Source organism: Lissotriton vulgaris, chromosome 9 (assembly GCF_964263255.1).
Source record: "Lissotriton vulgaris chromosome 9, aLisVul1.2, whole genome shotgun sequence".
In the NCBI taxonomy this organism is placed as follows: domain Eukaryota; kingdom Metazoa; phylum Chordata; class Amphibia; order Caudata; family Salamandridae; genus Lissotriton; species Lissotriton vulgaris.
In genome coordinates, this window is record NC_141697.1 from 979,958,277 (window position 1) to 979,984,811 (window position 26,535).

The 26,535-nt window shown below is 46.6% G+C and overlaps 2 protein-coding genes across 3 annotated transcripts in view; both read right to left on the bottom strand.

Annotated features, from left to right (window-relative positions):
• The window catches only part of RAD54L2 (RAD54 like 2), a 1,034,525-nt gene that overhangs the window by 484,523 nt on the left and 523,467 nt on the right, over positions 1–26,535 (bottom strand). For both annotated transcript variants that reach the window (XM_086938836.1, XM_086938837.1), the window contains exons 10-11: positions 25,751–26,093; positions 8,770–8,947 (exon numbers count right to left, since the gene is read on the bottom strand). In XM_086938836.1, the coding sequence (XP_086794962.1) occupies positions 8,770–8,947; positions 25,751–26,093 (521 nt within the window). The remainder of the gene's footprint in view (positions 1–8,769; positions 8,948–25,750; positions 26,094–26,535) is intronic.
• LOC147692653 (uncharacterized) overlaps positions 1–26,535 on the bottom strand; it is a 273,896-nt gene that overhangs the window by 17,297 nt on the left and 230,064 nt on the right. The gene's annotated exons all lie outside the window — the stretch shown is intronic.

A 26,535-nucleotide genomic window follows, 5' to 3' on the forward strand; every position in this document is an offset into this window, starting at 1 on the left:
CTTGGGCATATTCGAGCTGTGGCCTGACATCATACAATATCAGTAATAGTTATACAATGAAACATCGTGGTCGTTTCACATGGATGCGGGCCTAATCATGTATGCATGTTATAATTTCCTTTGGAAACGAGAGGAACTTGTTATTATTGACAGTGGCAATATGTGAGGTGACCCAATGGTTGATGGTTGTGCTTTTGAATAAATCGACACTTCTATGTGTCCTACATCCCCCCTTTTTCCAGTTTCGCAATACAGAGCGGTGCTCCGTTTTACCTGAGCTGCAGCCAGGTGAGGTGGGGATTTTCTCTCCTGCCAAAAGGGTAAGTGAGCATCTGAAATAGATGTTGATTGATGTCAATAATTTGATACATTAGTCTAAGTGTGAGACACTGTTTAAATGAATTAATTTCCTTCAGTGATCCATGGTTAATTGTATGCATTACACGTTTCTTTTTCTTATATTTGTGTGTGTCCTTCTGGGAATGGATCCATATCTCGTTGAACTTTGAAGTCAGGAGAAGGATGCTATCACTGTAAATCAGGTGATATTTTACCTTTTATTATATTTTTCTCACAAAGCAGTAGCGTTACATGGTCCTGAGGAAGCAGCATGATACCATTTGGATCAAATTAGTTTGCAGAAACATGTTGACCGTTTTCCATCAATAGTGGTTATTTGTTTAGTCCACTACGCACTTTTTATTATCTTGGGAGAGAAGAGAACATATTAAAGAGCTTTTTCTCTTCTTTACCTAATTTTATAATTATTCACATTTAGAGCACTGCTTTCAGTCACCCTTATCAATACTAGTTACAACTCTATCACTGGGTCCCACGTGTAGGTCTAGGCTTTAACATCTGCCAGTCCACATGGGTATGCCATCCTACCTTCATGCGTGAAGGATCCCAGATGATGAAGGGCGGATCCGAGTGGTGACTGATGGGAATCTTCTCACAAAGAGGGAGACCCCGTGTGTGACTGGAGTAGCACATCACTAGTTTGTCATATGATAGGAATGAGGTTCCCCTTTCCTAGTAATGAAATTTGAAATGCATAATATTTGACCCCTTGCTATTCTTTGTTGGTTAAACTGTCCCTCCAGAAAGGCCTTGATGGCAGGCACTCTGAAAAGTGAGAGATGCTGCCTGTTTTGGAGATAAGCTGCTATTGCGGACAAATGTATACGAATGGAAGCATAGGCCAGATTGCATTTGTATAGATGTAACAGATAACAAATGATGTTGTGAGTAGATGCATCTAGCGGGTTGATGTTGTGGTCGGCACAATAAACGACAAACCGCTTCCATTTTGCCGCATAACATGCTCTGGTGGTGGGCTTTCTTGCCTCCCTTATGATATCCATACATTCAGGAGGCAAGTTGAGGTAGCCAAATTCTAAGACCTCAGGAGCCAGATCGCCAGGTTGAGCTGTTGCGGATCTGGATGCTGAATGTCGCCATGGCTCTGCGTCAAAAGCCTGGGTGTGAGATGCAGCCTTTGATGCGGTACCACGGATAGTTCTAGAAACGTGGTGTACCATGGTTGGCGTGCCCACGTTGGAGCAACGAGGATGAGAGTCATTGAGTGTTGCTGGAGCTTGCGTGCCACCAGCGGGATTAGAGGTGCTGGGGGAAAAGCGTACGCAAATCTGCCTGACCAGTTCATCCATATCGCATTGCCCTGCGACTGTGGGTGTGGGAACCTGGCGGCAAAGCTTTGGCATTTGGCGTTTTCCTTTGTGGCGAACAGGTCTATCTCTGGATGACCCCACTGCTGGAAGTACGGCTGGAGTACTGATGGATGTATCTCCCACTCGTGCATCTGGTGGCTGTACCTGCTGAGCAGGTCCGCCATCTGATTGTCCTTGCCCGGGAGGTGTTCCGCCATGAGGAAGATGTTCCTCTGAATGGCCCACTTCCACATGCTCTGAGATAGATGAGACAACTGCGGAGAGTGTGTACCTCCCGCTTCTGTATGTAGTACATGGCCGTCATGTTGTCCGTCCCGATCAACACAACCTTGTTGCACAGATGTACTTTGAATGCTTTCATCGCCATGAAGATAGCCATCAGTTCTAGAAGGTTGATGTGCATCTTCCTCTGCTGTGCTGTACATAGTCCCTGCACTGTGTAGTGGAGTACATGAGCTCCCCATCCCTGGAGAGATGCGTCCGTTGTCAGAATAATCTGTGGCACAGGCTCCTGGAACGGTCGGCCCCTGCAAAGGTTTTGTGGATTCCACCAATGCAGAGAGTTGTATGCGCGACCGGTCACCAACACTAGGTCTTTCAACTGTCCGTGAGCCTGATTCCACCGACATGCTAAGCACTCCTGAAGCGGACGCATGTGTAGTCTCGCGTGTGGGACTGTGAAGATGCAGGAGGCCATCATGCCCATCAACTGCATGAACACTCGTGCTGGAAGTGAGTGTTGTGGTTTGAATTGTCGTATCAGCAATTGAATGCTGTTGATCCTCACCGAATTTGGCTGTGCTTTGGCTGCCAGAGTATCTATTGTCGCGCCCAGATACTGCCGTATGTGGGCGGGCTGAAGGTGGGACTTTGGATAATTCAGTGAAAACCCCAGATCGTGAAGAAGGTGAATAGTGTGGGACATGTGGGCGGCACACTGCTGGGCCGACTATGCCTGGATAAGCCAGTCGTCCAGATAAGGGTAGACGTGAACGTTCTGTCTCCGTAGGTGTGCAGCCACTGTCGCTAGGCACTTGGTAAACACCCTGGGCGCCGTGGTCACTCAGAAAGGGAGGACCATGAACTGATAATGCTGATCCTGAATGGTGAACCTGAGGTATTTTCTGTGTGACTGGTGTATCGGGATATGGAAAAATGCATCCTTCAGATCTAATGTTGCGAGGAAATCTCCCTGACTGAGTAACGGCAGAACCTGCTGTAATGTGAGCATGTGAAAGTGTTCTGATAGAATGTACTGGTTTAGGGGCCTGAGGTCCAGTATGGGTCTGAGGGACCCGTCCTTTTTTGGGATCAAGAAGTACAGCGAGTACACCCCTGTACCTTTTTCTTCCACAGGCACGAGCTCTATTGCTCCTTTTTGCAGCATGACGGCTACCTCCTGCTGCAATATTAGCAAATGCTCTGTGGACATAGGACGGTGTCTTGGGGGTATGTTGGGTGGAGTGGATGTCTCCAGACAATAACCGTACTGGATAAGCTGTCTCACCCACCTGTCTGTGGTGATGGATTTCCAGACTGGCAGGAACTGTTGCAGTCTCCCCCCGACCGGTGTGGTATGGTCGGGGGGCAGTGACAAGACGTCACTGTTTGTTAGTGACGGAGGACCGGGAGCTGTTGTTTCCACGACCTCTGCCCATGGTGTTGTTTCCACGATAGCCACCCCATCTCGGTTTGTTGTAGGTGGTCTGCGTGCCTCCTTTACTGTATTGTGTGTGCTGTGACAGCTGGCCTCTGGAAGCTCCTCTATTGTTGGAGGGACGAAAAGAACCACCCCTGAACTGCTGCGACTGTAGAGCCCCCCTAGACTTAGCAGTCTCAGTGTCCTTTTTGATTTTTTCCAAGGTGGTGTCCACCTCTGGGCCAAATAAGTGATCAGGGTTAACAGGCTGATTTAGTGTGGAGGTTTGTATCTCGGGCTTGAAACCGGAGATTCTCAGGCAGGCATGTTGCCGTAACATCACACTTGTATTAATTGCCCTGGCTGCGGTGTCTGCTGCGTCCAGCGCACACTTGATAGATGCGTTTGATATAAGTTTCCCTTCTTGTATTAGCATCTCTGCTGCCTCCTTATATTCATCTGGCAAGTGTTGTAACAGGGTTTCAAGTGTATCATAATGAGCCCTGTCATATCTGGCTAAGAGTGCCTGTGTGTTGGAGATGTGCCAGATATTGGCCGCTTGAGCTGCCACCCTTTTCCCTGATGCTTCTAGCACTTTCGATTCTATGTCAGGTGGAGGAGCATCACCCGTTGTTTGTGTGTTTGCCCTCTTCCGGGCATTGGAAACAACCAGAGAGTCCAACGGCAAATGGCCCTTGATATACGTAGGGTCCCCAGGTGCCCGTTTGTATTTTTTCTCAATTCTGGGGTTTATTACCCTCGCCCTTGTGGTTTCTTTAAAAATGTCACCAGCATGTTTTAGGACACCCTTTAGCATTGGTAGAGTCTTGACAGTTCTCTCTGAGGTTGAGAAGGTGTCAAACAAAAAATCCTCTTCAATAGGGTCAGCATGGAGCTGGACATCATGATTTTTTGCTGCCCTTTCAATAAGTGCATTAAACGCAGCCGTGTCTTCAGTAGGCAAGGTTTTCACAGCATAGACATGACTGTCTGGGGCAGTGTGTGGATCCCCTGGGTCAGCAGCGTCTTGGCCATGTGGTGTTATAGGTTCAAAGAGAAGAGGTGACGTAGCAGAATCCCTCTTTTTCTTTAATGGAATTGTGTAGGACTCCATAGGCTGTTCAGGGGCGATCTTTCGCTTGTAAATTGAAAGTCTACCCGTCTCGGCGTCGATGAATTGCCTCGACTGATCTTCAGGCGTAGGCTGTCTTTGCTTGGTGGCCACCTCCGCAGTTGTAGGCTTCGGCCCCATGGACACCTTCTTGGTCGCTTCGACGGCCGTCCTAGGAGCGAAGGCCTTAGGTATCACTTTCGGCGGCAGTGTGAACTGGATGGGTGCCGACGATTTCGGAGGTTTACTGACCGGCTTCGGGGGTGGAGTAGCCTTTGGTCCGATAGTAGCAGCCTCCTCTTTAATGCGTTTCATCGAGTCCGACACCTGCTTCGAAAAGGAGGTGGATGGCTGTGTTGACTCGACGGATTCCTTCGAGCCACCGCCAGGTGTGGACTCTAGGTCTGTACTGCTTTTAGCCTTGTTGGGTCGACGCTTAGGATCGAGAACTTTCTGAGTTCCGAGTCCCTTGTCTGTGTCGACGGCTTTCAGCGCCGACTTCTTTGGGTCGACGTCCTTGACCAGTTTCTTCGGTGCCCCGGTCTTCGGCTCGACACCTTTTAGCGACCTCTTCGGGTCGATAACACTCTTCTGCTTTGTCGGTGCCGATGGTTCAGAGGTCTTCGAACCGACCAAAGCAATACACACTTTTGGTTTCGATTCAGCGTCCAGTGCTTTCGGTTGTGTAGACACCGATGCTTTCAGTTTCGATTTCGATCGGTCAACCGATGGCTTGTTAGAAATGTCCGTAGCTGGGCCTTGAGGCGAGGCTGTAGAACCAAGTGTACGATCTCGGGTAAGGCCATGTGGCGATCCCTCGACCTGAGCCTTATCGAGTGTATTGGTTGCGGCCCCCGTACCAATGGTAGGGCCTAGCTCCTCGCTCGAGCTATCTTCCACGGCCCCAAAGGCCTCATCGTCGTCTCCTACCTCGTCGACGACGTCTTCATTATCGACCATTTCCATATCTGCGTCGTAACTGGAGTCGATCCCCGATGCAGGATCAGACAGGTTCTCTTGAACTTCCTGCTCGACTCCCTCATCTTTCTCGGCATCGAAGATGTTCACCGGGTCAGGTGCCGTCTGCTGGGCCTCCTTCCGCGCAGCGGTCGAAGGCGAATCGTCTTCTTGGAGCGGAACCGAGAACAAGCCATACAGCTGGCTTCATAGTGATCCGGAGACAGGCACTTGTTGCACACCGGGTGGACATCGATGTGAGGATACTTGGAGTTGCAAACGGGACATCTCTTGAACGGGCTCCGTTCCATGATGGATCGTCGATAAGGCCTCTGGCGTCGACCGGGCCTTCAGTACCGAAAAGCCACGCGGCTCCTCTGGATGTCCGGTTCGGGAACAGAGCTGGAACAAGTACTGGGCAATGATCGCAAAGAAAATACCGACGATAACTAAAGGCCTTTTGGCCAAAAGGAAAGTTTTTTATAGATTCCGAACTTGAGTTAACAAATATACATCCAAACCCAATGGCTGAAAAAAACAATCTGAGGATGGAGTGGATGCCCATGCGCACTGTAGTCCACGGGAGGAGCCACCTATCTCGTGATACTTCGAAGACTCTTCCAGGACAACAATGTTCAATCATCCGGACCCAACACTAGGCGGCGATCTATGCACAGATATGAATTCAGCAGCCCACATGCCTCGAACTACATTTTTATTTGTACGCAAATGCATCCAATAGTTGAAGTAGGAGCACAATCATCAGAAGCAAATTTAGATGGGATGCATCTCATCATATATTTCTAAACAACTGAATGTTGCCAAATGAAGCCATACAAATTCTGATAATGAATTACTGGCTTCAAAAGTGAGCTCTAAATTGTACCACCACCCATCTGCCTGAATGTGACAACTTTCAAGCTTCAACCCATGTGTGAGCAGAGCGGGCTTAAGGGATGTCTATTATCGGATAATTTGGTCAGTGTGGGGGTGATTTATGTGGTGGCAGTAGGGACAGGACGGTCTTTCCTATAGGACTTACCTTCTGAGCTCTAAAAGTATATGTTCAAGAGCAGACATTGAAACAGAGCAAAGAGCTTGAATGCCTTTGACTCAAAAGAAAGATGTGACAAGAGTCAATCTGTACAGGATTAAAAGTTGGGAGCTGTATATTTAATGCCTGTGCAAGAGGCTCGGGTAATCAAAGTGCTACCAACAGTAACATGAGGGAGATTAAAGTACCTCATATATTCTAATTTCCACTGCTTACATTATGAGAACTACTTTTTTCTTTTTAGTTTACAACTCCATAGAGGTGTATGTGCTTTCTTGCTCTTCGTTGCGTGCTGTTATTTCCCACTCCAATCAACCCATCCCTTGATGTGGTCCCAGTTTGTTTGCCACCACACCAACCCCCAGGTCGTTAAACTACTTCCGTCCCATCTTTCTTTGTTTTTTTTCAGTCCCACTTACTTCAAAAGAGCTCTGTTGCTTCCCGCCCTACTCCAACACTGACTTTTACACTCACCCATTTGACTCCCACCTGCACCCATTGCCTTTTTTTATTAACTATTTTTTCCCATATATTTAAGGTTCCAGCAACTGTAATCCGCTACCAGCTTCTTTTATTCTTTAATGCACTTTCACAATTTTTAACTATTTTTAATTTACTGCTCCAAGATTAGCGTCCACAAGCTTTAAAGAGAAAATTAAAAGCATGTGCATGTATAAGTCACATGGAACTTTTTTTGTTCTTTTTGCCAATGTTGTTCTGAATCAGCAATCAAGCATTTCTTTTTTTTCTTTTCTTTTTGCTGATGTAGAACAGAATGGGTAAAAAACATTGGCAAAATCAAAAGATTTTCAAATACCAGTGAAAGGCAAGACCCATCGACTGTGCCAATGCGTTCCCCTGATTGCCTGTGTCACCATCTCCTTTCTCCTGTTCTATTTTTACTGCAGTCACGTTTTCCCGATTTTTTTTGTTTGCGGTTTGTTCTTATGTGTTTCCGTATTTTTCATCTACTGTGCTTTCTTTTCTCTTCTTCCCCCCCTCAAGGGGTATACTCTCTTGTCCCTCCATTCTTTTTGGTTTTCTTATGGAGAAATACACCCTTTAAAAAAAAAAAAAAAATCAGTGCCAGCAGAACTACGTTTTGCAACCGTTTTTCATTCATGTCTTTTTGCATGGTTGCGGTGTTAAATTAATGAGCTTTCCAATATTTTGAAAGTATCTTTTGAGTGGTATTTAACTAAGAAAGGGAAACTTTACAAATTCTGATGTAATACCTTTTGCATGGGAATACCAACAGTAAGTTAGAATACGCTTATATGATTGTCACTACATATCTTATAAGCAAACATCTACTTCTACACCGATCTGTCTGCAATAGTAAAGCAGAACCTGGCTTCACATTTTTCTGCCATATCCCAGTTCATCATACAACTAGCAGCCCGCCACAACGTTGTCCAGGACAGAAGGGGGCTGGGGGCAGCAGCACTGCAGGAGACGTGCAGCAGAGCGGCCATCAGCGGGAGCAGCAGAGCGGCCATCAGCGGGAGCAGCAGAGCGGCCATCAGCGGGAGCAGCAGAGCGTACATACCAGCTCCTGCGCCGGCGCTCCTCCCCGCATGTCGGGTGTGTGTCCCTTGCTCCTTCCTGCGCTCCCACCAGCATCGCCGCTCCTCCCCGCGCTGGGCACTCCAATGTTGTGTGTCGGTCCCGCGCCACCGCTCCTCCCCGCATGTCGTGTTTTGTTCCCTTGCTCCTTCCTGCACTCTGGTCCGGACAGCGAACGTCGTGTTGACGTGACGTCACGCCCACACGCCATTACGCCTCTCGCAAGCGTTGTGATGACGCCGAACGCCGCGCGCAATCACTTTATCCATACGCCCATACGGACTACTTTTCCCCTAACGTCCCGTCCCCCCCCCTAATGTATATGGTGTGGTTTTCTATAGCCTATGTCCATCTCCTGGACCTCCCCTTTCCAACACTGTATTGGGTGTTGTGATTGGTGGTGTACCTTTCGAGTTTACCTGGATCAAAGGACACAGTTCTCTCTTTATAATAGTAGTATAGATGCCAACTATCTTACATTAAGGCCTGGCCTTCACCTCATGAACATCACAGCATGCATCACCCAAATAAAGTCTAAACTCTCTGAATCTATACAGTTCACCAATTGCAACCTTTTCAAAACATGATATAGTTACTTTCCAATTCGAAAGAGAGTTTAACTTCCTCTTAGCTTTCAATAAATAAAGGTCAAATCGCCTATCTCAATGCAGAGCATCTTTGCACAACAGCCAATCTGTAAAGGAGCATGATACACTAAAATGATAATTCTTTCACCCCTGCATAATCATACCTTGCAGCAGACGCAGAAAGCCTTGAGAGGGTTCAGCCCTAGCCAACCGCTGTTGCCAGCATCTCGAAAGCGGTTCATAAACTCTGTGTAGAGCTCCCGCTGGATCTTGGATAGTCGCACAAGTATGACATGCTCTTCCTTGCTGGGAAGCTGAATCTTCAATACGCTGTGACCTCGCCTTAGGAGGGAAAGAAAAACCCAAAAATAAACTGAAACATGCAAAGAAGGATAAATATTACTTTAAAGTTCACGCCTTAAAAATGTGTTTCCACATCACTACATATGGATTGATGGATTTGTGACTTGAGATGGACGCATGCGCAAATGTCAATCTTTTGTGCTTAGTTCTCTCTTGACTATTTAACTTTCTCAAACTTTAAGCATTTTTGCGTTGCTGGTTTAGCCCCAGCTAATCACCCTTTTGAGATTAGGGGGAAGCTAGAGTAGAGGAACACAAATTTTCAGCTACATTTTGGTAGTGTATCTCCATGCATGTGTGAGCTCAGACATGCTTTGAGTTAGTCTGAATCTAAAGCATTGGCCTTCAGTAATGACAGATCTCGCTCATCCCTTGATCTGCCTCCGGAAGTGCTTCTAATCTGCCTCTCAAACTAATGGCACTTCTCTTCCTAAGAAACAGTATGACCATGAGATGGATTAGCTTCATGTGGTCAAGTCAGCTAAGACTCAAATATATTCACCCAACCCCCCCCCCCCCCCCCCCCCACTCTATTTCACAGTTTTTTTTATCAGAGAATACTATAAAGGTCTTGGCCTGCCTAGAGCTTTTGATTCACAAACTAGCATTGTCCCAGTCACAGACCCTGATCCCTGTGGCGTCTCATGCAATCTGACTTACTTCCTATCTGCAACAAAAAACGTCAGAGCATTTTGCCACAGAGAACCCAGCTATGAAAGGTACGTATTTCGGTGATACCCTACGCATAAATGGATTGTTAACAGGTATGAAACACCGTCAGAGACACGTTAAATAAGCAGACCAGCAGATTTGTTACAAGCCTCAACAGTAGCACCATACCCATTATATTTTGCTGGAAATGCTTTGCTTAAATCACTGATCACAGTGCCTACTGTAGTTCCTAAGCACGGTGTACTGTTGTAACGTCCGTCACACTAGTGCTGGGACGCTCCCAGGTAGCCATGCGCTTTATAAATCCTTTTTCAATTTCAATTCACACTATGAACATTTACTATATCCTTGCATCCCAGCATTTTGTGGGCCAGGCTTTTTTTCTAAGATGTGATGTTCTACATTTCTTCAACATGTTCTGCTTTCAATAACCCACTGCCTTGTGAGTATTCCCCAAGTGTTAGACAAGATTTGGACATTTCAAGCAGTAGTGCAGCTAGGTGGCGCTGTGCAGCTCCAAGCCAATGTTGTTCCACTATGAAAGTGACACATGGAGCTCCATATGTCAGTTGCTTTCCAGTCTGTCCATGCCCCCAGATAGAGAGTTCAACAGTAGCTTGGCTTTGACCAGTGTGCAGATCTATAGACTTGGGACCTTACTAGATAGAAAAACAGTCCAGCTCACAGAAAGGGGAGGGTGGCATAAAAAAAAAAAAAGGTTTTATTTGCATAATTTGTTAAAATTGTTACAAAATTCGCATAATAAATAACAGTACAATTTTATCATTAAAATGCTAAAATTATTGTCTCTCGGCCTCTGTTTTGTTTGTGGCAGCGTTCATGAAATCCGAGGGTTGGAATTACCCTTTTTGCCCGCCAACTGGGAGTCCTCCTGTTCTGTTAGTTCTAAAAGTTTTCTTGCTTCTGCCAAGAATTTAACTCCATGGCATGCCAGAATTATGGAGGTACCTCCGAGCCAGCTTGTGACTGCGTGTCTGCAAGATCGAATGTTTAACACATTGAAGATGGATTTCAATACCAGTCGTCTCTGGCTTGTCAGGGCCGGACATATACAGAAAAGGTGGACAAGGGTTTCGTTTTTATACCCGCAAAGGCGACATTGGGTCGTCTGGTGTGTTGCTTTCCACGCCGGTAGTAAATCCTTTGTAACATGCATCCCCATCCGATAATCTATAAAAGCCTTTTTTAGATGACCACTGAAGTGGGATGTTAAATATGAGTTTATTTTTGGGGTTGTAAAAGAGTTCATGATGGTCCAAGCATGCCGACGTTTTGACAATAACTCCTTGTCTTCCAAAAAGGATTTCCATTTTGCTGCCGAGTTAACTAATTTTTTTAGACTCGCCTTATCGGTCCCAGATTTCCAGACAGCTTCCAGTTCTAACTTTTCCACGCAGAGTATCAGATACTTTCCCCAATTGTTCACAGATTCAGATTCCCCCCGTTTTTTAATTTCCTCCCAGATTAGCCAGTCCAATGTATTTGGATCTGCAGATCTAAGTTTGCAACAGAATTTCACGAAACCGCTCATGCTCCGGAACTTCTGGTTTTGCAAACCAAATTCTAGCCTTACTTGGGAGGCTGAGGCGGATTTTGGCAGGTTGAAAACCGCTTTATACATTTTGATCTGTAGATCACTTAAATGTTCCACCTCCTTGCCACACCACGTGACTAGGCCGTAAGATAAAGTAAGCATAATCTTCGCTGCCATCGCTTTTAAAAGATGGTTATGGTTAGGGCAATCCATTTTTTCTTTCAGGGAGCGATATGCAAAGATTAAAGATTCCGCTTTTGCTTTTAGTGCTGTTTTGTTGTCCTTGTTGTTTGCTCCTCTTGTTATTGTAATTCCCAAGTACTTATAGTGCTCTTGTTCTTTCACTTGTGCCCCTTGGGCCATCCATTTGCACTTTAGATTTTGCTGGTCAACTAGGCGGACCACTTTGGTTTTCTCCTTGTTGAGTTCTAAGCTTTCCCGTTCTAAATACAAGGTTAATTTATTAATGGCTCTTTGTAAGCCGATTGGAGTCTTGCTCAATAATACAATATCATCCGCATATTGTAGGTAATGTATTGGATTATTTGCCAATGATGGTGGATGGCTGTCTGCAGATTCGATCGCATTTGTTAGGTCGGAGAGAAAAAGGTTAAAAAGGGTGGGGGCCAATACGCAGCCTTGCTTTAGGCCTTGGTGCGTTTGGATGCTGCTGGTTGTACTGCCACCATTTCCCAGCTTCACTCTTACCCAAGTACAGTGGTGTAGGGCTTTGACGGCACTTAAAAGTTGGTATGGCATCCCCCAGCTCTCTAATTTGCTCCACAAGCGCACTCTGTTCACCCGATCGAATGCGGACTTGATGTCTATGAAACATGCATACAATCGGGTGCCCTTTGCTATTGCTTGGTCTGTTAGGATAGACAGGCAAGTTAGGTTGGTTGTTGTTCCCATTCCTTGCCTGAATCCTGTTTGGAATTTTGGCATAATCTTTATTTCTGATATCCAGGCTTGTAATTTGGATAGGATGCAGGAGCCGTAGAGTTTGGCCTCTACGTCTATTAGTGATATCAGTCTAAAATTTGAGGGGTTGCGGTGATCGCCATGCTTAAAAATTGGGTGTATAATGCTTCCTTTCCAGGAGGCTGGTAATTCTGCTTGGTTGTAAATTTGGTTGAACAGGGGCGTTAGGGTCTCTGCCCACAGGTCCGGGTCGTACTTGATGATCGCATTCGGCAGCCCGTTTGGTCCTGCTGCACCCTCGGACTTTAATCTTGAAATTATTGACCTCAATTCGTTTTTGGAGTTAGGTCAACTAGGTCTGTAGGCCCCTTCTGAGGAAGTTCCTGCTCGGGTTCCCTAAATTCCCTGTTCATAACTCCTTTTGGTTGCTCCATGTTAACCTTCACTGCCCCTGAATCTTTAACATGACCTGTATCTTTGTTGCTGTATAGATTTTGCACGTGTCTGATCCAGGTTTCTGCTCCGACCCCAGCTTCTTCTTGGAGTTTTGCCCCTTGGTTAAGCTTGTTTATGATACCCCAAAAAACCCGGCTGTTAGGATGTTTTCCCGCAATTAATAGTTTGTTCCATATTGTTTCCTTATATGAGTACTTTGCGGCCCTGAGTGCCTTCCTGTAGATGTTCCTGGACCTCCTCAGATTAGATTTGTTTGCCACATACCCCGTCTTTTTTTGACTTGCGAGGGCTCGGACCTCCTTGGCCACCTTTCTTTTTTTCGCTCTTAAGTCCAGGTTGAACCAAGGCTCCTTCTTGTTGTTGGGGTTGCTGTAGTTCCCCGACCTTGCTGGGAACTTTTGCTGCAGGACCTGAATCATTTGCTCCCAGTTGGATACTAGGTCCTCCTTCTTTTGAATTCCTAGGTTGGCCATATGGGCTTTAACTGAGTCAATAATGTTGCCCAACCCCTCTCCATGCCATTTTAGTTTTCTCAGATTAAACTTTGATGCATGGTGCAGAAGGGGGGTCGTTGTTGGCGCCATAATTGGTGCAATATTCAAAGTTAATATTTGTGGGAAGTGATCACTTTCTGCTCGTATTTCAATGCCAAATGATATGATGCTGTTGATTAACTCATTGCTTACTATTGAGTAGTCAATTGTTGAGTGAACCCTGCCGCTCAGATATGTAACAGCTGCTGGCATATCCCCCTTTATATTGCCATTCAGGATAGCCAGTCCATGTTCGATTAACCTGGATGCGAATTTTTTTCCACTACTATTACCCGTCATCTTCACCTTTGCCTTGTTTTGGTCAATGAGGGCGTTGTTAAAGTCCCCGGAGAGGACCAGAGGGTATTGCGGGTAGGTCCTTTGCATGGCCTTGATAAGTGACAACAGCGTTGCATGTTTTTCTATTTGTGCCGTTTTAAGGTGGGATCATCCCTAAGGAATCTGCAGTTAGAGTATCCCGCAGGAAGAATTTTATCATAGGTAAGCTTATTCTTCTAATGGATACTTCTAACCACAGATTCCTCACCTTCTGAACAGATACCAAGCAGTACCTCTCTGATGGGCGGTCCACGAATTGGCTCAGACCAAAAAGTCCTGCAGGACTATGTGCTCCTCTTGTCAGACCTGGCTGGCCAAAGAGTGGTACTTCATTAACTAATGAAATTATGCCACTTAGCAGCCTGGCAAGCGTCCAGAACAGGCACTGTGGGTGCCTACACAGTATTAACTGTCTAGGCTCTGGTGGAATGAGCTTGCAAATCTTCTGAGGGTTGCTTCTTAGGCTGTACACATTGCAGTTTGATGCACAAACAATCCATTGAGAAATGGTCTATTTCTGGATTGCTAAGCCCTTCTCTGCAGCGAACCCATCAAATAGCCGATCATCCACATAATTTACTCTCTGTCAAGATCAATGTAGAGGCAGAGAACTCTCTTGGGATCCAGTTGATGGAGTCTCTCCACTTCTGAAGCGGTATTAGGTGGAGCAAATTAAGCCAGGAAGGTGATGTTTTGCACAATGATAAAAGAGGGTCAGCTTCTGGGCAAAATGAGGGTTGGATTGTCAACATCAGCTTCGATGGAAAGAATGGTGTACACAGCAGGTTTACAGAGAGGGTTTGTAGCTCACTCACCCTCCACAACAATTATATGGTGATGAGGGAACGGTTTTTAGAGTGAGGAGCCACAAAGGATGGATGTGCAGCGGTTCATAGGAACTACACATTAGAAATGCGAAAACTAAGTTCCGGTCCCACTGAGGCATGCTGAAAAGTGTGAGCAGGAACACATCTGACTTCGCAGACGCTCCATCTCATTGGAACTATTTTGAACATGGCCCAATTTTGTGCCCTTTCTTCAGAGCACAAAGTCCAGGACATTCAGGCTATGACATCAATGTTTCAGCTTTTGTCCTGGATCTCAATAAGGATGGTTCCAGGGCTACTTGGATTGTTGGCCTCCTGCTGGCAAAACCTTGCTGATACTATACGCACCCTCTGCAGTGGGATTGGAAGTCACATTGGGAACAGCATCAGGGAACTCTGTAGTATTACGGCCATATTTCAAAGGAGATTGCAATAGACCTGCAGTGGCGGCTTCGGGACTGCAATTGGATCAGTGGCAGACCCCTTTCTTTACCCCTCCCAGAGCAAACAGTGATAAGTGATGCATCACTCCTGGGTTGGGGAGGCCATCTAGGAGAGGTGGAGAGCAGAGGCATCTGGTCTCCAGCGGAGGCCCAGTTCCATATCAACCCTTTGGAATTGTGGGCCCTAAATTTGGCATTTTAAGTCTTCCTGCCACCCATCAGAGGGAGGATGCTACAGGTGCTCACAGATAACACCATCGCCATGTGGACAACAAAAAGAGCTGGGTGAGTGGGGTCGTGAACCCTATGTCAGGTGTCATTACACCTTTGGAAGTGGCAGGATCACCAGAATTTTTTCCTGGTGGCAAAGCACCTGGCATGATCTTTAAACACCAGGGTGTATGTTTTCAGTTGCCACCGCCTTGCCAGTCGTAAATGACAGCTGCATCCACAAATGGTGTTGTGTATCTTGCATGAAAGGGAAGAACTTTGGCTTGAGCTATTCGCCAGTGACGAGAATGCGCAACTTTAGCATTTTCTGTGCAATGGCATTGCCAAGACCATTTGGTAAAGCCAAATGAGAGCACCACAAACAGAAAGTGCACTTCTCCCAGCGTGAACCACAGATAGCCCTTGTTGGATGACAGGACAGGGATGTGGAAATAGGCGTCCTGCATATCCAACACTTACCCATCCAGTCTCCTAAGTTGAGGACAGACCAGACCTGGGTCCGGGTGAACACCTGCAATTTGTCTTTCAGCAGAAAGGCATGAGAGCGTGAACTTCTAAAATAGGACCAAGGCCTTCGTCTTTGCCTGGCACCAGAAAGAAGCGGAAGTAGCAACCAGGTCCTACTTTTGATGCTGGCACCCTCTCTGTGGCCCTTTTGGCCAAAAGGGTCTGCACTTCCTGCTGTAAAACGGTAAGGTGATTCCCAGTCAGCTGCTCTTAGAGTGATGGAAGATGAAGATGGGTGGAAAGGAACTGAAGAGCTTAGCCCTGAAACAGAATTTGCAGGACTGACTTGTCCAAAGTGATTGCTTGCCACCCTGGAGTAATACCAGATCCTGCATCCAACAGGGTGGCTGTGTGCCTTGATGGACATGCTACTGATGAGACAACAGAAGAGGCAGAACACCAGGCTGCATTTGCTCCCCCTGCTCTCTATGTTGTCTTTAGGATCCAGTATCTAGGAGATTAAATGACTCTGGTTAGCTGGACTGGCTGCATAGGTTGGTGCTTGTGGAACTGACAGCCCAAACTGTTTCCACGAAGAGGACAACTAATGTTGGAAATTTAGTATTGGGGCAGACAGGCCTTAAGTGTGAGCCGTGGCTTTTCTCTCTTCAAATCATTGGAGGACGAATTAGGCTTTTCACCAAAAAGTTGAGAGCCATCAAAATGCATGTCCGTCAGTAAAGACTGAACATCCCAGGAGAGACCCATGGATCTGATCTAGAGGGGACATCTGAGAGCCATACTAGTGTTGATCGCTTGGCCTGTGCAGTCTATAGCATCCAGCCTACATCTGAAGGTGAATTTTGCTGCAACAAGGCTGTCCTGAATGGCCTGCGAGAGGACAGACATAAATCCTTAGGTACAGTAGGTAGAACCAGGGCAGCAGAGTATCAAAGTGAGTGGGAGTAACAGCCAAACAAAGACTCGCGTTGACCGATCAAAAGGCAAGGTTGATCGAAAGAAAATGTGCTTGCCAAATGTTTCGATGCGCTCACATTTACCATATGGTGGAATAACAGAAATAATAGGAAAAGTATTAGGGTTGATTTTGCTGATGGATGCCTGAACCACCAAGCTTACCGCTGTCTGTATTGCATCAGGAAGACTGGCTCACATGGTGCTGGGTAAGGCAGTCTATCTGGCTGCTCGCCAGGTGCCCAGGGCAAACCTTTACCCATGCCCCAAGTATGGTACCCGTCAAGGCATCTCTGAAGATCAGGAGGCTCTACTTGTCGGTCCAGGAAGGAGGACCTCTGGGAGGACTTTGGGTTTTCCTTCCACAGTGAGCAAATACCAGCAGTCATCTGTGCATTGGGGCACCAGTGCATCCCCTCTTCATAATGGTCATTGTCCAAATACGTACCAAGAACTTTATGGAGGACATGAGCTCTTCTTTGAGAAAACAACAATGAGTCCGATCGGTCGTCTGACGTCTGTAGATTGGTAGGATCGGGGCTTCTCGAAAGGACAATTGGTTGTACTACACTGTCTGGAGTCAACAGCATCGGTGTCAGTTTTGATGGCCTGACACAGGTCTTGGCATCAGATCGAAGTCAGCACCAAAGCCAGTGCGGGGGCTCATATTCGGTCCAAAGGCTCGAGCGGATGGAGTGCTGACCTGCCAGGAGGTTCCAGGTATAAGACCTCGTGGTTCCTTGAGGCCCATAGGTGCACCAGAGGATGCCAGTAGCATAATAAGAAGAGACAGAATGGCCTCAAGAAATTATCGGATTTGCAGTGGTGACAAAGATAGATCCACTCGGAAATGTGGGGTGTGGCGGGACAAGACTTAGAATCTATTCTGAAGGAGACACCTCTTTGCGTCTTCTCTGGAGTTCGAGGGTGGTGGAAAGGACCGGGTTTCATTTGGACTTACCTGAGGACTTTCACTGCAACAAACATCTCACAGTCCCAGATGACCGTGGAATTCATCTGGGCACATTCGCTACAGACTTTGTAGTTGTGCTCTGACCACAAGCAACATAGGTATTAATGATGGGGATCTGTCACAGACATTTGATTGCAAGAGTCTAAACAATATTTGGAGTATGTGGTTTTATGGGGTGACCTATCCCTTGCACACTACTAAATTATGTTGATTTGAAGAGACCGATATTGAGAAGCGACCAGCAGTAGCTCAAGATCTGCATCTGGTGGTGTAGAGCCGCACAATGCCTAATACCAGTACACTTGGGTTCTGCTTGAAAACATTCATATCCAGTCTGACACCTGGGGAATTTTCAAAGGGTGAGTAATCTACGGTTAGAAGTATTCATCAGAAGAGAAGTTCGCCCCATCTACCAGATATGTTCTCTCTTCCTGAAATCCAGCTTACTAGGTTTCACTACTGCTGGAGGTATAGTTCTTCAGACAATAGACCTGTTTTATCAAAACCCATACCAGTAATGTGTAGAGAAGACTACTACTGCCCATCCTATATACATGCCCTGGACAGGTTGCTTGTTGCTACACCACGGTGGCTTATCAAGGATTGCTACGGGACGTGGCCAAGCCAGCCAAGATGGTGGACGTGCTCGCATAGAGCTCCGGCCGCCAGGCTAATAATCAAGATCCATCCTGATCGGTGGGGCCTTACAACAAAGTGCGATGGCGACTACCTGCTGATGGATACCTAGCGAGAGCCTAGGAAATGCCTCTAGGAGCTGTGAGGTGTCATAGGTAAAGACTCGGAGCGTCTCAGCCTAGTGAACGCTCCCCAAAATGGCAGCCCTCTCAGGCATATAGCGGAGTGCCGGAGGATCAGGGCGACGAGCTACGCACCACCCACAGGCTAAGAGAGCGAGCAAAACAGCGTAACAGAGCAGAGATCTGACCCTAGGCCGGGCCATGAGCACAAGCTGATAACCGAGAAAAACTGGGGGAGGAGCTAACAGGGGAAGGGTGAGCCGCATGGCGCCGAGTTGGAGGTGTCGGCATGAAGCCAGAGGAATCCAGACACCGCAGTGCTCAACCCAAACAGACTAGACAGCTGAGGGGGCCCAGACCTGACCCCGCTAACCTGAAGACTACCTCATGGAAAGCGCCCCACCACCTAGTGCTCGGCACCCAGGGAGAGTAGTTTCTGACCATGACACACACCTCCTAACCCTTAAGTGGCAACCACCCCACCCACTGGTTCCCACGTGGAAATTGCAGTGGGAATGCCTGGAAGATCCAGTTTTTTGCCACAGCCAGGAAGACCGTATCAAAGAATACTTTGCAAACAATTCCAATACAGTGTCCACAAGGACGTTGAAATGGCACGACTTTCAGGGGGGGGCCTGTTTCAAACAGATATCGGGATTCTGAAAGACACTCGACCGAAGCCTACAAAAAGTGAACTTGAGCTTACGGCCATGACTAGGTGGCAGACTCTGGCTCAGAGTGCCCAACCCAAGTTGTGTAAGCCAAGACGGCATACGCGGAAGGATTGTCAGACCTGCGAAGGTATAATTTCAAGTTATATGGAGCTAGGAAGCATAGGGAATGGGACAGGTCAGGAACACTCATTGCCTGGCTCGCCCATCAGAACCAGGACACACTACCAATTACTGAAATCACTGACCCTACGGGCAGGGTTGCCACTTCCCAAACAGATATCCTACGACTCTTCCAGGATCACTATGCAAAGATATACAAGAGCCCCAAGCAGAACTGCCAGGGACTAGTCAACCACTTCCTAGCACCCTCACCATATCTCAGACCCCAGGTGAGGACAGTACCCTCCTTAAAGCAGTAATCACACCCTCGGATGTGAAACAAGCAATCCAGGCAGTGACCCGGAACAAAGCCCCCGGGAAAGCAAGCTTGCCCCTGGAGTATAACAGTACCTTTGCTGTATTATTGGTGCCAAAACTGGCAGACTTGTATAAGGCCGCACTAGAGGAGGGGGAACTGCCTTGCTCTTTACAGGAATCTCATATAGTCTTGTTCCGGAAACCTGAGCGGGATCCGACGCAGCTGACCTCATACAGGCCTAGATCGCCATTGTCCGCTGATCGTAGGATCCACGGTAAGATCCTAGCCGACCGATTAGGCAGATTGCTTCCGCCATTAATACACCAGGACCAGAACGGGGTACCGGGTAGGAATACCTCTCAAAACATCTGCAGGCTGTTACATGTCCAGGATCAGTCGTGGGGCTGTACCAAAGGGCGGCTTGCTTGGTCCTGGTCCTAGAAAAAGCATTTAGCACTCTGACTTGGCCGTACTTCTTAGAGACGCTGAAACGGATGGGGGTAGGTGCCGTCTTATGTGCGCAAGTAAAACTATTATATACGAAACTCACATCCAGGGTAAGACTGGGTAAATACATCTCACCACCTCTTAAGATAGGGAGGAGCACCCAGCAGGGGGTGATGGCAATGGAGCCTCTCAAGATTCCATTAAGATTAAGGGATCCTCAAACAACGTCTGGAAAGGAGCTCTAGTATATTGACCCCCGGGCGCCAAAGAAGATTTTGCAAACAAGCTGCTTGAGATCATTGCACCACATGTCCTAGCTTCTGATAAATTCCTCCTAATAGGTGATCTTAACTACCATGCGGAAATACAATCTAACCTGGACACTGAAAAGTTAACTTCCAACATGTACACCCTCGGTCTCGTCCAGATGGTTACTGGCCCCACACATCAGGCTGGTCACACATTAGATCTTATTTTTTCAAATTCCCCTGATATTGAGGTAGACCCTTCCATCCCATTACTATGGACAGATCATTATTTATTGAAATTTACTATTCCCATCACTATAGCCAAAGTGGCCCTAGAAAGTGAACTTACATTACGCAGGCCCTTGAAAAACCTTGAGAATGCCATAGAGACAGCATTGGACAAAATCGCCCCCTGAGTAAAGTCAAGTGTAAGATTAGAACTGCCCCTTGGTTTACAGAGCAACTAAAAACCACAAAATCTCTATGTAGAATTGCTGACTAAAAATGGCGAAAAGCAAAGATCAGGCCGACCGCAAAGCATACAAAATATTGCACTCCGGTTATATGAGTGACATAAAGGCGACAAAAAGAACATTCCTTACTGAGCGAATAAACAAAGCTGAAAATTCCTCTTAAGAACTCTACCAAATTTTGAAAGAATTTACAACCTCCAGTAACCCGTCAGTAATACCGAATTCCCAAGAGTGGACCGACACACTCTCGAAATTCTTTGAGGAAAAAACAACAACTATCCACCTCTCCTTTCCTTCTCATCAAAATACAACGCAGCCTGAAGCTCTGTCAAACTTGTCATCTGACTCGCCACATATTTTGAATGAATTTGAAAAATTTGACAGCAATGGGACCATGTCAGTCGGGCTGAAAATAAAGTCTGGTTCTCCCACTGATCATATTTCCCCAAAACTTTTTTCTATGCTTGCCCCGGCATTGGTGGAGCGTCTGACCAGTCTTTTCAACGAGTCATTCTCGGAGGCAGATTTCCCTACAACATGGAAAGCAGCAAGAGTTAAACCAATCTTGAAGAAACCCACGGCAAACCCAAACATCCTTTTAAACTAATCAGCCCATCTCCTTACTCCCAATATTTTGGGAAAATGCTTCAATCCTTTGTCAATAAACAGCTTGTGAACCACCTTAAAAGCCAAGGACTCAGACTCTTCTCAATCTGGCTTCAGGGCATCACACAGCACGGAGACAGCTTTGGTCGAGGTTGCTGACAATATCAGAATGGCCTTAGACAAACACCAATCAACCATCCTCGTCCTGCTCGACCTGTCTGCGGCCTTTGACACCATCTCCCATCACATTTAAATACAACGGCTTTGGGAGATTGGTGTCAGAGGAAACGCCCTAAAATGGTTCACCAGTTACCTATCCGACCGTGTAACAGCTGTCCAGATTGACAAAAACATAGCATGTGAAAGACCTGTTAAGATGGGTGTTCCGCAGGGCTCCATCCTGAGCCCAACGCTTTTCAACGTTTATATGACACCATTGGCCAGACTGATCAGAGCCTATGACTTTGATGTTCTGTCCTACAGTGACTATACCCAGATTCTAATCACACTGGGCCCAGATCAAAACTAAACCAAACCGCGTTTCAAAAATTGCCTGACCCATCTTGAGAAATGGATGAACGCCAACCACCTTCAGCTAAATGGCAGCATATCAGAAAATAGGCTTTTTGGCAAAGCTGCAGAATACTGGACACATGACTGGTGGCCAACCAATCTAGGTAATTGTCCAACGCCTAAGGAATCAGTCCGGAACCTAGGTTTTTACATGGATAACAAATTATCCATGAAAAACCAAATCAATCATATCGTGGGCACCTGTTTCGAACTAATACGTAGCTTGAGGAAGGTCTTTAACTGGATACCCGTTGAGGCCCAGAAACCACTAGTTCACGGTCTAATTATAAATAGAATGGACTATGGGAATGCGCTTTTACTCTCCGTAAATGAACACCACCTGAACAGGCTCCAGTTTCTTCAGAACTCTGCAGCCCGGCTGGTTCTCAATCTTCCACGAAGATCCTCCTCAGCACCCTGTTAAAAAAGCCTTCATTGGCTCCTAGTAAAAAAACGAATCCTTTTTAAAACTTTATGCCTGGTTCACAAGCACATGTACGGAAATAGCCCAAAATACTTGTCTCAAAAGCTAAGATGGTACCAGCCTCGAAGAGAACTCAGATTTAGTAATGAGTCTTTGCTGACGCCGCTTAGAAATGGCGGTCGAGCTTTTTCCTTTCTCGTCCCCGCCTCATGGAATAAAATCCCTCTTAACCTTCGCATTATCCCTGAACACAGCCGCTTTTGCAAGAAGCTGAAGACCTGGCTTTTTGTAAATGAAACCATCTTAATCCTCTTGTCAGAGTCGTCTGCAAGCGCCATGAGACTTCTCGGATGTGATTTGTGCGCAATACAAATGTCCTTGACTTGAATTCTACTCCAGGAGGGAGAGGCCTAGAGCATCTAAATAGCAGGTTACACGCATATGGTGTCCCTATAGGCCGATTAACTGCTGCTGTATGTGCGAGATATCACTGCAGATCTCAGTCCCATATGGAGAACACTTTCGGACATTGCGACCGCAATAGAACTAAAAGTGAACTGGGCAAAATTCCCTATATACCCATCAAGTCAAAGACCTTCCCCTGCGAGAGATAAGAGTTAGAAACTCAAGCACCTCCTGGAGTACTCGCGCCCCACGATACCTCAGTATTAGACTTTATTATTCCCCCTTGTACCTATTTGAGGGCAACCATCGCAGAGCTGTGGTGGGTGCCAGAACTGGAGTACGTTTCTGGGAGACCCTACCCCTCATAGGCAGAATAGCCTTCGCAAAGATGATCTTGGTGCCGTAATTCCTCCACCACTTTTTAATACCCCCATCATCCTCCTCCCGCTCCTTCTTTCAAGAACTGTACACATTATTAAGTTCCTCTGTATGGGGAAATGGGCGTCGGAGAGTAGCCCTCTCAAAGCTGCGACTCCCGACAGACAGAGGGGGGCTGAGAGCGCCATCCTTTGAAGCCTATTTTCCTCAGGCGTAGCTGCAGTAGATGTCCTGCTGGACAGCGGGGCGACATCTGGAGGAGACCGCCTCGGAAGGAGGATCTATGTCAGTGTAGGTTCTTTACCACCTGCTCCTTCCAGGCGCTCCTCCTGTATTGACATATCTCTTTACAGGCGATGGTAGCACGTGCATGCATGTTGCGCCTTCACCGCATGTCCAGGGGAACCCCCTTGTATATACCCCCTTATTCCCACTAGCCGGTCGGCCCAGAAACAGAGGATACTACTCCACTCGAGTAATTCAAGTCTGGACAAACCACTCTATCCTGGAGGTGGGGTCCATGTTCACAGAGGGCAAGCTACTCCCATTCGACCAGTCATCAGAGGAGACAGGTCTTCCACGGGGGAAATTCCTGCTCCACAGATAAATAGTCCTCAGCAGCCACCATATTTGGAACATCTCGGATGGGCTAACCCGTAACTCACCCGGTACTCCACAGGAGCACAGGACGACTACTAATCACATGGCTTTATAAAGCAACCCGAGACCTTAGGCCACTACACTTACCCCGTTGCGACAGAAGTGGGAGGAGGAGATAGGTCGCCCACTGCATGAAAAGGAATGGGAACAAGCTTTAGAATACCCAAAGAAAGTGTCCAGGAAGGCCCGTTTTAAAAGCATACAGTTTTCCATACTACATCGTGCCTACCTTACCCTAGCACGGCTGCAACGGTTTTATCTAGACACACGATTCTTGTGCCAGATGCAACATTCAAACACATTTTGGCTCTGCCCCATGATAGGAAAATACATAAGGCATTGCGGGAAATAACAGGACACACTGACATGAACACATGGGAGGCCAGCGGGATTGGGATATTCTGCAGACAAAAGACCCTCAAAGTTAAAACGTGCTTTGCCTCCTTAGCCCTTCTACTGGCAACGAGAGGGATCACAATGTACTGGAGAACCACAGAAGGACACCCGCGAGCAGCCTGGGTGGGGGCAGTTGGCAAATGGGGCTCTGCAGAGGAGGACACAAACAGGCAGGAGGAGGTACAAGGAGTACATAGGCAATACATATCCACAGAGTGGGCTAAACTCCTACACTAATTCCACCACCACACAATAAGCACCCAGCAACCTCTACTATTGACAATTGCAACTGAAGTCCCGAGACGAGACACACAATTCGAAGCCCCTCAAAACACCTGTGACGACACAGATATCCCAATGCATCAAATTGGTTTGTGATGATGCAGCACCCCCACGAGGATAGAGGCCCATGCAAAGCACCCAAACTCGCTAGAGTTATGATCCAGGAGAACCCCATGCCCCCCTCTCAACAAATGCATGCAAAAACACCTTTTTTTTTTTTTGGACGCCGCTAGGATAAGTTTTAGTTTGCCCTGACCTACCCATCCCGGGTTCACATCCCCAGTTATTTGCACACACCAGTAGTTCCAGGGACCGGATACTGTTCAAGATAAATAGCTCCCTTATCGAAGCTACATTAAGACTCACCACAACACCGCACGGCTCCAGGCCCGCTACTCACATATACTGCCAGACCCTTGGTAGACCAGTAGAAATGTAACATACAATTACAATAAATGTGCAACTTTTTAGGACTGCAACCATGTAAAATATCACGAAAAATTCAATAAAATTGTTTTAAAAAACAAAAAACAGTGATTGCTACACTCTTTAAGCGGTTATCTTTTTTAAATAGCTATACTCCTTTTCATGGCGCTGAGGTTACTAACTTGTAGGAGTAGTTTTCAGTTTAAAGAATTTTTCTGTATTTACATGTAGTGGATCATTCCCCAATCTAGTGGTTGGGTCTTGAATTGTGTCTTGTAATCTTTACACCCCTCCACAACTTTAACTTTCTGGGTGCTATTGTCAATAGTTTTGGGACCATTTGGATTTGTCAATGATTTTTAGCTAAGCTGTACAGCATCTTGGATGCTGTGCAGATTGATTAAATAAAAAATGAAGACTTGCGTCATATTGTAGGTGGTGCACCACACATGCGTGCACCTACAGAATCACACAACTGCTTTTTTTCCTTTTACTTGGTGATCCAAATCAGGCGAGCAACATAGACAGCAGGAGAGAAAAGCATATGGGCGTGATAGAGAACTTTTGGAGCTGGGAGGGGGTAGAAGCACACAGGAGAAAAAGAAATGTGGTGGGCTTAGCTCACGAGGGCAAGAACATCATGGAGGGGGCCAGGGGAGAAGCACAGTGGTGAAAGAGCAGTGTGGGAAGAGAAGCTCACTCGGGAGACAGCAAGACAACACATGAACTCTCATAGCGAGCTTAAACAAAAAGGAAGAAGTAGAGCGGAAAAATCAAACCTGTAAGGATTCAGTAATGCATCCATGCTCTAAAGGAAAAACAAACACAAGAGGAGGAATGAAAGCCAACACATGTTAACAAATAAGAAGAAAGCGAATGAGAATGAAGCCAACCAATGGTAACCAATGGGAGGGCTCTAGCCCACTGCAAGCTAAGAATATGTCTTGCAACAGAGTGCATGTACTGTCTAGCAGACAGGATCAAAACATGGACAAGAGACAATTTTGGACCGAACCGGATTAGATAACGTAATGATGCACAACATGCGATCCCAGAAAAGAATCAGGATGCAAAACCTAAAATGAGTGTACTAGGCTTTGCAGCAAAGTGTAGTGTACAATTGCTGCTGCTGAAGGACAAACAGACAAGAGGCCTTAGCTGCTTTTGTAGGAAAGAAAACCGTCTTATGAAGGGCTTAACTGATGTGGCTCAGTGGCTAGGGAGCTCAGAGCAAAGACTTACCTTTGCACAAATCCTTCAAGTAAGCTATGTAGGACATGGCTGCGGTAGCGCATAAGGCGAACGTCCTGTGGTGTGCTGTCAATACATTGTCCGTTCAAGATTGGGCGCTCAAACATGTTGCTGAATTCCTGCCGTGTGCCCAGAAAATCTGGTCTCACAAAGTCTACCATGCACCAGTACTCAATCAAGTTGTTCTGAAGAGGATACCCTGTCAGGACAACCCTGCGACGTGAACGAATGTTCTTCAGTGCTTGCGAGGTGCTTGCATGGCAATTCTTTATCCGGTGCCCCTCATCACAGATAACTACATCGGGGCCAGGGCGGGATATGGCCTTTTCAATGCCTAAGGACAAAGTGAAAGACAGTTTAGTGAAAAAATCTAAAAAGACAGTGGAAGATGTGGAAGTTGCAAGAGGAGTAAGTGTAAAAGTAAAATGTGAACACAAAATAACTTGGGTAAGGAATAAAGGATGCTGTAAACAGTGAGGAAGAAAGCTAATGGGACGTTTGAGGGCTTTGCATGGTATGATAGCTCCTGCTGGTTTTTCACCTTTTCTGTAGAGATATTGGCTTTAACTGATGTGAGAATTGGCAGACTCATCTTTATGCCCATCTAAGATCATAAACAGTAACATTTGGCATTTAAAGTGTTGTTAAATGGCTATATTATGCAGAAGAAAATGCAACATAAATTACAAAATATTACATAGTAGCTGGCAGCACCAGACAGCCCTTGTGGACACAACAAAGCGGAGCATGGAGAAGAGAGCATCCATTGAATGCAG